The sequence below is a fragment of the Citrus sinensis genome, chromosome 3, assembly GCF_022201045.2.
Source record: "Citrus sinensis cultivar Valencia sweet orange chromosome 3, DVS_A1.0, whole genome shotgun sequence".
Taxonomy (NCBI): Eukaryota; Viridiplantae; Streptophyta; class Magnoliopsida; order Sapindales; family Rutaceae; genus Citrus; species Citrus sinensis.
Genome location: NC_068558.1, coordinates 34,344,718 through 34,357,235, shown reverse-complemented (window position 1 = coordinate 34,357,235; position 12,518 = coordinate 34,344,718). Strand labels below are relative to the sequence as shown.

At 42.1% G+C, this 12,518-nt stretch overlaps 1 protein-coding gene across 1 annotated transcript; it reads right to left on the bottom strand.

Moving 5' to 3' along the window:
* Positions 1–3,042: 3,042 nt before the first annotated feature.
* Positions 3,043–5,115, bottom strand: LOC127900773 (uncharacterized). The gene is made up of 2 exons (XM_052435995.1): positions 4,440–5,115; positions 3,043–4,181 (listed from the first exon to the last, which is right to left on the bottom strand). Exons 1-2 carry the CDS (start codon positions 5,113–5,115, stop codon positions 3,043–3,045), a joined length of 1,815 nt encoding a protein of 604 aa, XP_052291955.1.
* Between the last annotated feature and the right edge of the window lie 7,403 nt (positions 5,116–12,518).

Genomic DNA, 12,518 nt, shown 5'->3' with positions numbered 1-12,518 from the left:
GATATAGGCAACGACGAAACTCAAGTATGGCAGATATCTGTGGATGGGTCATCAGGAGAGCGGGGTTCAGGAGCAGGGATTGTCCTGGAAGGCCCAGAGGGGGAGGAGATCTCTTATGCTGTAAAGTTGGAATTTGCAGCCACAAATAACCAGGCAGAATATGAAGCCTTGATAGCAGGGCTGGAATTGGCTAGGGCCGTGAAAGCGGACAGAGTTAAGATCAGAACCGATTCCCAGCTGGTTGCGAATCATGTCAGTGAAAGATTCCAACCAAGAGAGGAGAAGATGGAATAGTACCTAAGGATAGTCAGGCAGATGATGGGGAAGTTCGAAGCAGTGGAGGTGATACAAATCCCCAGGGAGCAGAATAGTCGAGCAGACATTTTGGCTAGGATGGCAGCCGTAGCCGACCCAAAAATGCCAAAGTCGGTCCCCCTAGAAGTGAAGTCTCGCCCGAGTATCGAGCAAAATTTGGGGGTGTTGCGGATAGAACAAAAAAGCTCGTGGAGGGACCCGATAGTTTCATACCTTAGAGACGGGGTCTTACCGCCAGATAAGCTACGGGCTCGGAAGATTAGAGCTCAGGCCTCGAGATACACGATGATCGATGGGGTACTGTATCGGCGAGGATATACATTACCGTTCCTTCGGTGTTTGGACGATGACGACGCGGATTACGTGCTGAGGGAAGTACATGAAGGAATTTGCGGAAATCATTCTGGCGGGAGGTCCCTGGCCCACAAGGTTCTAAGGCAGGGATATTTCTGGCCGACGATGCACCAGGATGCGCAAAGGAAGACCAGGAGCTATGCAAGCTGCCAGAGTTTTGCAAATTTCTCTAACCAACCACCAGAGAAGCACACCTCCGAAAATACTTCCAGTAAGACTTGCTCACATTTTAAAGCAATTTCTGCTCATGCTGTTTATCTTTTATTTTTATGTTTTATGTCCGAACAATTTCATGTAAGTCAAATCCTGCCATTAATGTAACGTCGACGAATTTTATTCGCTTGAAACCGAAAAAAATCCTAAGGCATGCAAAGGCTCGTCAAGTCTCAGAGCCTGTCTTATGGCGAGACAGAAGCCAAGCATGCCAGGATCTGCTCGGCCACGAGAAGGCAGCAGAATCCAAGTCGTTTGAAGAAAATCCTAAGGCATGCAAAGGCTCGTCAAGTCTCAGAGCCTGTCTTATGGCGAGACAGAAGCCAAGCATGCCAGGATCTGCTCGGCCACGAGAAGGCAGCAGAATCCAAATCGTTTGAAGAAAATCCTAAGGCATGCAAAGGCTCGCCAAGTCTCAGAGCCTGTCTTATGGCGAGACAGAAGCCAAGCATGCCAGGATCTGCTCGGCCACGAGAAGGCAGCAGAATCCGAATCGTTTGAAGAAAATCCTAAGGCATGCAAAGGCTCGCCAAGTCTCAGAGCCTGTCTTATGGCGAGACAGAAGCCAAGCATGCCAGGATCTGCTCGGCCACGAGAAGGCAGCAGAATCCAAATCGTTTGAAGAAGATTCCCAAGGCATGCAAAGGCTCGACAAAGTCTCAGAGCCTGTCTTATGGCGAGACAGAAGCCAAGCATGCCAGGATCTGCTCGGCCACGAGAAGGCAGCAGAATCCAAATCGTTTGAAGAAAATCCTAAGGCATGCAAAGGCTCGCCAAGTCTCAGAGCCTGTCTTATGGCGAGACAGAAGCCAAGCATGCCAGGATCTGCTCGGCCACGAGAAGGCAGCAGAATCCAAATCGTTTGAAGAAGATTCCCAAGGCATGCAAAGGCTCGACAAAGTCTCAGAGCCTGTCTTATGGCGAGACAGAAGCCAAGCATGCCAGGATCTGCTCGGCCACGAGAAGGCAGCAGAATCCAAATCGTTTGAAGAAAATCCTAAGGCATGCAAAGGCTCGCCAAGTCTCAGAGCCTGTCTTATGGCGAGACAGAAGCCAAGCATGCCAGGATCTGCTCGGCCACGAGAAGGCAGCAGAATCCGAATCGTTTGAAGAAAATCCTAAGGCATGCAAAGGCTCGCCAAGTCTCAGAGCCTGTCTTATGGCGAGACAGAAGCCAAGCATGCCAGGATCTGCTCGGCCACGAGAAGGCAGCAGAATCCGAATCGTTTGAAGAAGATTCCCAAGGCATGCAAAGGCTCGACAAAGTCTCAGAGCCTGTCTTATGGCGAGACAGAAGCCAAGCATGCCAGGATCTGCTCGGCCACGAGAAGGCAGCAGAATCCAAATCGTTTGAAGAAAATCCTAAGGCATGCAAAGGCTCGCCAAGTCTCAGAGCCTGTCTTATGGCGAGACAGAAGCCAAGCATGCCAGGATCTGCTCGGCCACGAGAAGGCAGCAGAATCCAAATCGTTTGAAGAAGATTCCTAAGGCATGCAAAGGCTCGCCAAGTCTCAGAGCCTGTCTTATGGCGAGACAGAAGCCAAGCATGCCAGGATCTGCTCGGCCACGAGAAGGCAGCAGAATCCAAATCGTTTGAAGAAAATCCTAAGGCATGCAAAGGCTCGCCAAGTCTCAGAGCCTGTCTTATAGCGAGACAGAAGCCAAGCATGCCAGGATCTGCTCGGCCACGAGAAGGCAGCAGAATCCAAATCGTTTGAAGAAGATTCCCAAGGCATGCAAAGGCTCGCCAAGTCTCAGAGCCTGTCTTATGGCGAGACAGAAGCCAAGCATGCCAGGATCTGCTCGGCCACGAGAAGGCAGCAGAATCCGAATCGTTTGAAGAAGATTCCCAAGGCATGCAAAGGCTCGACAAAGTCTCAAAGCCTGTCTTAGGGCCAGACAAAAGCCCAGCATGCCAGGATCTGCTCGTTCGCGAGAAGGCGAGCAGACTCCAAGGCATTCGGAAAGTTTTCTACGGCACGCAAAGGCCTCACCAAGTCTCAAAGCCTGTCTTACGGCGAGACAGAAGCGATCAGCGTTTCAGACGAAAATTAATTCATAAGTACGACACGAGATAGTAATCAACAACATTTTTATTAATGGCTAACAGAGGGGATAAATTTCATAAACGCTGTTCATTACAATACAAGAAGAAATATATCAAAAAGATGGTGGATCAGTGAGCCGAGCAGCATCGGTTGGCTGGACCTCCTCGGGTGCAGGGGGGGTATCACCAGTTGCGTCCGGGGGGGTGCTCGCCTCGCCAACATCAGCAGGGACTGCACGAGGAGGAGAGTTACCCTCCTCAATCACGATCGGCTCTAACCCCTCGGCATCTTCCTTGGCCGCCTCCTCGTCCATATGCTGAGCAACACCAGCTGCAAGGTCATCCATCTTCAGATCAGGGTGTCGCTTCCCGAGGACAGCCATGATGCAACGGTAGGAATGCCGAAGTCCCTGGTCGTACTGGTTGTCGACTTCTCTCTCTAAGTTCTCGACTTCCCTCTCCAAGTTCTCGACCTGGGCTCGGTGGGAGTCGCGGAGAGATTCGAGCTGAGCCGCGTACATAGCCATCTGCCTTTGCAGATCCTCCTTGACCTTGGTAAGCTCCTCCTCGAGGGTAATGGCTTTTGCTTGAGCAAGTGATTCTTGCTCTATCAGCTTCAGGTTCTCGAGGTTCAGCTCCCCTGCTTTCTTCTCGGCAACGTCAGCTCTGGTCGTCGCCGATTGAATATCTTCCTTCATCTTCCGGTCGTAGCGGCCCACCTTAGCCTTGTAATAGGTGGTCATGCAGCTGAGGTGGAAGGCGCTATGCTGCATGGCCCCCACCAGCTCACCCAAGGTGCGGCCGTCAAAATCCTCCAGCTCCTTCTTGCTCACGAGTTTGGTTAACTCATTGAGGTAAGGGACCAGATGTTCTGCTCGGCTGTCGGGTAAGCGAGATCGAGGCCCGACAGGAAGAGAAGAGGTAGCAGGACCTGTGGCTGCTCCACTGGCTTCCCCAACTTTTTCAGGGGCTGGAGGTAAAATCTTCAAGGGTGGGGCCTGCTGCACGACGTTGGCCCGCTTTGCAGTAGGGGCATCCTTACTCTGGTCCCCCTTCGTGGTTGGAGGTCGAGAACGTTTTCGGGTCAGGGCCCCAATCACAGCGTCCTCCATCCTATGGCCAGGAAGTATCAAGCGAGACTCGAGCAAGTTGTATGTGCTTAACAGTTCTCGGCTCGAGCAAGAATTGGCCCGTACCGCCTCGACCCGTTTAAGCTGGTCAGGTTTGAGCGGGAAGTGGACACCCCAAGAAACTACAACACAAACAGACACTTGGTTAGAGACAAGCCAATAAAACAAGGACAATTATGGATACAAGACATCTGAAGCGAGCAGGCAACCTGGGACCGTGAAACGGGGCGGGACCCGGTAATCCTTCCCGTCCATTTGTGCGACCTGACCCCAAGGACCCCCAGCAAAAAAGAACTTTCTCTTCCAATTCCCACCACCACCAGTAGGGAGGTCGGTTATGGGTTTCCTGGTCTTGGTGCTAGATTGGAAGTAGTACCAACCGGCATCTTTGGGGCTGCTCTTTAGCTGGTACAGGTGCTTCACCTCATCAATTGTGGGCTCGCTTTGACAACATCTGTCCCACAATATGAACAGACCAGAGAGCACTCTCCAACCATTTGGGTTCAGCTGACCAGGAGATAGATTTAGCCCGCTAAGTACCCGGGCAAAGTAAGGTTGCAAGGGACATCTCAGCCCGTACTTAAAGCTATCCAGGTACAGGGTAACATATCCCCTAGGAGGCCGGCTAGGAGCATCCTTCTTTCCTGGGACCTTGAGAAGTATTTCACCAGGAATGCTATACGTCAGCCGAAGGTCCTCGAGCTCATCAAACGTGGTCGTGCACGTCATGTAATCAATAGCGTAGTCCCGCGATAGGGCTCTACCTCCTATTCTACTCCTCCCTTCTGGTCGCGGCGCTCCTGATGGGGACGCCTCACCAGAATCATCCCCTTGACCCTCACTCAAGGTGTTCTCCGATCCAGAAGATCCTTCTTCATCGCTACTGTCGCTCGAGGAGGTTGTTTGGGGAGACATCCTCCTAGCGCTAGTACCAACACTAGACCTAATGGGCTCTAAGGGGATCCCGGGATCAAAAGCGGGATCAGCGAGCAGACTAGGTGGGAAGTCCAACTCGTCGTCGTCAACCTCAATGACCTTCTCTTTGCCCTTCGACATTCCCTAAACTCTACCACAACGCCACCAACTACTACCCAAACGAAAGAAAAAAGAAGTTATCTATAAACTATCCGAGACCGAGGAGAGAGAAGTAATACCTGAAGTACTGCTCCAATCGGAGAAAGGCAAGGATGGGGGCTTCGTGCCGGAACTTCTTTGCCGGAGAAACAGAGACGTAGACGGAGACGGAGTGAATGGTGAATATGCCGTTCGAGAGGATTTGGCTTTCCAAATGAGGACGGACTCTTGGGTTGCCAGCATATAACTGCGCCGAATCCCGAGGATCTCGTAACCGTCGGTTTGAAATTCAAATGGAGGGGGGGATTTCTGCCACGTCACCTCGTCCGCAATTAAATGCGACATGACTCCTGGCAGCCTTTTCCAAACCCACGCGAGCGAGTACTATCGAGTTTCTACTGCTGGTCCACTACATTACCCAACACCAGAAACTGGGGGACCGGTGTTTGGGAGGGATACTGTTTGGGACAAATGCGTCGAAGGGACCAGGAATGACGAGCAGATATCTGATGACGGAGTTCTGCGAACCGGTGTGTTCCGTTAAAGCCTGGCGCGTGGAAGAACAGGAGCAGAAACATCCTGCTCGTCCACGATGTTGTCGTCCGCGAGGCCAATTCCTATAAAAGGCATAAGGCCATTCCGGCTAGAGATCGAGAGGCGAGGAGACCCGGTCGACGGCAGTTGGCAAGACGTGCTCTCCAGCACGAGAATCTAGGCACAACAGCCACGCTTTCCCCAGAACCGCGACGTAACACGCAAGATCTCACAGAGCCATGACAGCCACACTTTCCCCAGAACCGTGGCGTAACACGCAAGGTCTCACAGAGCCATGGCAGCCACGCCTTCCCCTGAACCGTGGCGTAACACGCCAGATCCCATGTTTTGCCCATAACGCAGCAGTTGGAGTCCCATACCGTCTCGAAAAGAGCGGAAGACTGAGATTCAGAGGAAGCCTATAAAAAGGTAGCCAACGAAGGTAAAAGGGTTGGCATTCTTGAGAAAAGGGGAGAAAACCACAAGAAACGCCATAAGACCTGTGGCAAGCTTTTCCCGAACCTTCATATCTGACTTGAGCGTCGGAGGGTTTGCGCCGGGAAAGCAACCGGCGTACTCTGACTTATCTGTGTACGCAGGGACCTCTGGAGAAGAAGCCTGGCGAGGAGACCTCCTGGTCGTGACGAAGTTGATCGAGCAGAGATCCTGATCGTAGAACGAGGAGAACCGGAATCTCGCATCAACACAAGTAGTTCCAATTTAGATAGAAGCATATTTCTCATATTGTACCAGCTTATATATTCAACTTTCTGGTCATATTACTCAAATAAAATCATATAATACATGATAAACTTACAAATGTAATTGATCTTGAATAATGAAGTTAATTAAAAATTTGCTTAAAAAATTTCAATCATAAATGATAAAAAAAGGTGACAGGTTATCTAATAATACCGTAACTGAGTGCGTCAGATAAAATTCTTTGCATAATGAAGTTTTGTTAATGAAATTCTTTATTTATTTTAGTGAGAAAGAATGTGATATATTTGAATAATTTAATTTAATAAAAAGAAAAAGAACAAGTATGACTACAGAGGAAATAAATCATGAAAATATGATAAGTATTGTTAATTAACTGTTACTAAATAGCTTTGCAACTTTTCTAATAATAGTGATAATGTTATAATGTGTCAATTAGAGCAAGCATTAACATTTTTTTATAATAATATACAGCAACACTAACATTTAGCCACCCAGTGATTTCGGTTTTAATCTCTTTATAAAATAAGCCTCTTACTCAAATTTGGAAAAAAAAAGTTGAATTGAGGAGATACTTGAAAATAAAATAAAAACTCTATCATTATATGAAAATTATAAAAGCTTAAAGAGTGTAAATGAGATATTTATAATATTTTAGTGATTGTTATGTTTATAATTATCATAATATCCCTTGTTTCCCTCGAGCCATCAAGTTTCAAGACAAGAATTTCCAAAATTGGAACATATATAGCAACTCATAGGACTCGACGTGGCGGGAAATTTACTAATGCAAAGGTGATATAACATGGTTTGATATTAATTGATTTATTATAATAATAATAATAATTATTTTTATTATTTTACAATCCACTTAATGGATGGGAAATAAGATGCCACATTATAAATATCCTAATTGAATATTCAAAATGAGCAAACATAGTGTTACTCCCATGATTGGAGGCAGTAAGAGTAATTTCATTGTGTTCGGTTTGTATTAGTTATTTATAAGTTAGAATTGAATAAGGAAAATTTACATGTAATTTGTATTGTGCAAATTGAATTCAGTTGTAATTCCGTTCATTTACATTAATTAAAACTAAATAAAAAACTGGATGACTTTAATATTTGATCAGATTTTAGAGAAAATATAAAAAATTTTAATTTTTACATTAAAATAGATAATATTAATGATTCTATTAAGTTTAATATTTACACTAATTATTATGTTAAAATTTTAAGATTATGCAATCCAATGTTCGTTCAATATTGTGTTTTGACGTATGTGTGCATTGTCCTTGCTTTTCTAATGTTAAACTGTCAAAATATTTTCACCTTATGAAATATCGAGAACTCTCTTGCAGACCATAAAAATACTATCAAGTAATATTAATGTGGAATGATCTTATCCATATTGGTACGGGCACCTAGGGCATGTGCAATCCTTCCTGCCAGCCATCTTCATTGTCGCTAATTGCACCACCATCAGCATCAGCTGATATTAGATTCAAAGAACCCATTAATTTGATACCCAAAATACGAAAAATAATTCTTCATTGCCATAAGTAATTTTTTTACGAGGACTTGCTAAATCTTATTTTTTGATACAAAACAACTTTTTTTTTTTGGCAAAAGATGTCTTTAGCGATGAATGATTTCATCACTAGAAAGTGACCAATTGCAATGAAAAAAACTTTCTAACATGTTTGACAGTATTTGTGTTATCAATTTGTTGCATAAATGTGTGCTGCAAGTGCCTAATGACACCAATCTATTAAAAACACCCACAAAAGATTATCGAAATAACATGTTTGACAGTATTTATGTTATCAATTAGTTAAAAAAATATTGGTGAAGCGTGGATGTACTGTGCCGTGCTGTGCTTGTGCCGTGACGTTCCTCACCTCAAACCATTTGCCCCGTCGGATATCTCTAGCTTACATCAATCATAGTATTTGGCGGTGCATAAAGGAATTATGGACTTTCTAGAATTTATAGTCTCCACATAGAGTTATTGTAACTGTAACTCTAGCACCAATTCCGATGCATTTTTGTTCATTGGAGGTTCGAGCTCAATCATATTATGTTCGTAGAGATTGGCACCCTGCATGTTTTTCTACAGGCAGTGCTTCACTGAGAACTTCCTAAACGGAATTTGTTGTTTATACTGAGTCAAGATTTTAGGTGGCAACATGTATCTGAGTTGCTTTACGGTATCATTACTATTTATATCTTTTAGAAGTTAGTCTAACTCGATTCCCATTTTATTTTTCATTGTGCAGCTTTGAACGTATAACTACATAGGCAGAGGTTTATTGCTTGGGATTTAATACCCTTGCTCCAAAGACCAAGAATCTGGTTGTTGCTGGGAGCTTGACAGCATTTGTCTTTAGAGTTTATTACTACACTATGAGAGCCGTTGGAGGCACGAATGAACTGCAGAAAAACAAGCAAGATTCTTGAAGTACGCATGCTGGGGAATGCTATTTCTTATGTTTATGAGCGTGAGAATATAATAAAAGAACATGGAGAAGGCTTAAGTTTCTGGAAGATATTGCTTTGTTTTTCAAACTAATTGGGCCTGATTGTTCGAACTAACTTGGTATACATTTACTGTGCATTTTGATTAGTGTGAGAACCGAAAAAATAACTACATAATTTCGTCCCAAATTTGAGGATTAATTTGAGTTTTTAGTGTTGCCTCGTTAATTATGTAAATTAAGTCGTGCTAATTTATATCGCAGCATATTTCTCATATTATTCCAGCTTATATATCCAACTTTGTGTTCATATTACCCAAATGAAACCATATAATGACAATAAACTTATAAATGTAATTGATTTTGAACGATGTAGTTAATAAAAATGTTGCTTAAAAAATTTCGATTATAAATGACAAAGAGGTGACAGTTTATCTAATAATAGTGATAACATACAAAATTATATCAGGGTATTTGTACAACGAGATATTGCCCCTTCAGAGTTCATGCCCAGAAGCTAACATTTAAGACAAACAGATTTGGTTAGCGAAAACGAGCGCCAAAAGTAACAGTTTGAACTGACTTTTGAATGACCTTAGTCAAAACTAACTGAAGAGTCTATTAACCCCAAACAAAAAAAGAAAAAAAAAAGGAAGATGTGTTTTGGTTCACCTATTCACATTAATCAAGTGTTTTCGTTCTCCTATTCACATTAATCAATCATACGTTCAAGTAATCTTATACAAATGAATGATTGATGCATTCTCAACTTCCAAATCTCGACATCAACTTGATTGCACGCAAAAAAAAAAAAAGGTGCAATCAAGAGAAATGATATGGGGAGGTAATTAAAAGGGGCGTTGATGCTGCTCAATAGAAACTTTAAATGAAGCTTTTTCGAATTCCCAGTTAAAGCCACTGAACTAAGGAAGCTTAGCAGAGAAAGTTAGTGAAAGCAATGCACAAAGTAAATAAAGGAACAGCTTGATTTCATTGACAAGGACACTGCCATATAATTTATGCAAGGTTATTGTATAATATTTTTAGTTGGTATATTTTTTACCGCCTGAATTCGAATCTCGGGGATGATAATATACTTTAGACGAAATGACAAGCACATGCTAGATGACCTTGTAGCACGCTCTTTATTGCTCAAGCAATGAAGAAACGAGGCTTTGGAGTTATTTTTGTCCACAATGCCTCAACAAGTATGCTATGCTTTGTCCATAATTAATCTCCATGTTTTGAGTGTATGTTGCCCGCATATGATCTTTCGTAAACATGAATGAAATGTTGGTAAATATAAATGGTTAACTCCCCCACATTTTTCCTCTGTTCGTACATATAGTTACACGCTATAAGAGCTGTTGGTGGCACGGATGAGATTTGAGAAACTATTGGTTAGTTTATTTAGTCCCTATATTTTAAGATTAGTATTCATTTAGTTCCTATATTTTTTAAAATGCCTCAAAACATCTCTACCGTTAAAGTATTGATACATTTACTGTTACTTTTTATTTCTTTTGGCTTACTTTTATAATATTACCCTTCAATAATAATTTTTTTTATTTGGACACTAATAAAAATAAAATAATTAAATTACCAATTTAACCCTAAAAATTAAAAATAAAAATTTATATTAATTTTTAATTGTCAAAAATTATATGCAAACTACCAAGTGCGCAAACGGTGCTTGCAAAAAAATTAAAATAATTTTTTTTAGGGTTAAATTAGTAATTTAATTATTTTCTTTTTATTAATGTCCAAAAAATTATTATAAAAGGGTAATATTGTAAAAGTAAGCTAAAAGAAATGAAAAGTAAAGGTAGGGGTATCAATACTTTAACGACATGGATGTTTCGAGGTATTTTAAAAAATACAGAGACTAAATGGACAATAATATTAAAATTCAGGGATTAAATAGGCTTTTAACCAAAATGCAGAGTACCCAGCAAAAATATTGATGTAAGGAATCTATTGAAGGCTTTATCTTATGCTATAAAGAGTGAAATTGGAGTTAAGTTCTGTTACCACTCTTTGCACCAAGATTTGAACATTTAGATTCCATGTAATATTGAGAGTAGCTAAGCTACTACATCAAGGTGGTGGTTTGGATTGGGAATCCTTAAGAGTTGGAATTATGGGATTGGGAATGTGGAGTAGGAGTGAGAGTAAATTGTTTACTTACACTAAAATGAGAGTGTAGAATAGGAATTAGAATCCTATTTATCTATTTATTTTGTCTTGGTCTGAGAGTGTATTGTTTCAAATTACAGTTTTACCCTTATTTAAAGAATTGTAGTTTTTAATTATAAAGTGAATAAAAATATCTATTTGTAAAATGCATGAATATCTTTTGAAAACATTGCCATCTGATTTTGAACTAGAGAACCTTATTGAGGTCAACTTGTCTTATAGTAAAGTTGAGCAAATTTGGGAAGAAGAAAAAGTATAATGTAATACGATTACCAAATTATTCATTTTTATTTTTCTGTGTATGTGTATATATATATACAAACAACAGCAAAATTTATTGGTACTAATTTAATACTATAATTATCTATCATTTGTAATAGGAAGCTCTAAGGTTAAAACTTATTGACCTCCACCACTCTTACTGTCATGACCTAACCTAGACCTGCCAAGATATTATCCGTTGTGGGCTTTAATAAGGCCCGCACGAGTTTGTTTTTGGGGCGCCCATACACCCCAAAACGCGTCTTGCCAATTAAAGTGTGGATCACCCCTTATAAACCTATCATCTCTCCCGTGCTTTGCCGATGTGGGATTCGCTTAAGGTGTTGCATACACCCTCCCTTGGGGACTCAGCGTCCTCGCTGAAGTTTACCCCACCATCGGTCAAGAGGACACGCGGAGCTGCCCTGATACCATAATGTCATAACCCAACCTAAACTTGGCAAGATATTGTCCGCTGTGAGCCTTAACAAGGCCTGCATGGGTTTGTTTCTGGGGTGTATGGCATCTTGCCAATTAAGGTGTGAATCACCCTTTGTAAATCCAGCACCTCTCCTGTGCTTTGCCGATGTGGGATTCGCCTAGCGTGTTACAGTTACAATCTCATCAGGATGCTAGAACCATAAAAAATCCCAAATCTTGAGAGAATTAATCTTTTAAATTGCAAAAGCTTGTCTTATTTTCCCTTTTATATTTAGAATTTCAATAGTATGTTATCATCTATGGTATGGCTAGATTTAAGTTACCGTGCCATAATGGAAATTCTACAAGATATTGGTTGTCTGTCCTTATTAAAAGAGTTAAATCTATGTGTAAATGACTTTCAGAGGTTACCTGCAAGTATTGGCTCTCTATCCTCATTGAAAAGAATGAATCTAGTTGAAAATAAGTTGGACAATTTACCTATAAGTGTCGGTTGTCTATGCTCATTGGAAAGCTTACATCTGACTTGAAATAACTTGGTGAGTTTAGCTATAAGTATCAAGCAAATTTCACCATTGAGAACTCTTGAATTGAGAAATTGCAACACGCTTCAGTCGTTACCAAAGCTTCTAGTTCATCTAAGTCATATTGAAGCACAAAATTGCGAGTAGCTGTAATATTTGCTAGAGCTTCCATCATATCCAGAAAAAGTAGATACATTCATGTTGGAATCACTATCCAAACTCTTCCGAATAA

Bases quoted from the DNA above. Each gene is read 5' to 3' on its own strand.
- LOC127900773 (XM_052435995.1), bottom strand. From the start codon at position 5,115: ATGTCGAAGGGCAAAGAGAAGGTCATTGAGGTTGACGACGACGAGTTG. The intron at 4,182-4,439 runs GTTGGTACTACT...TTTGTGTTGTAG, and splicing joins GAGCAGCCCCAAAGATGCCG to TTTCTTGGGGTGTCCACTTC.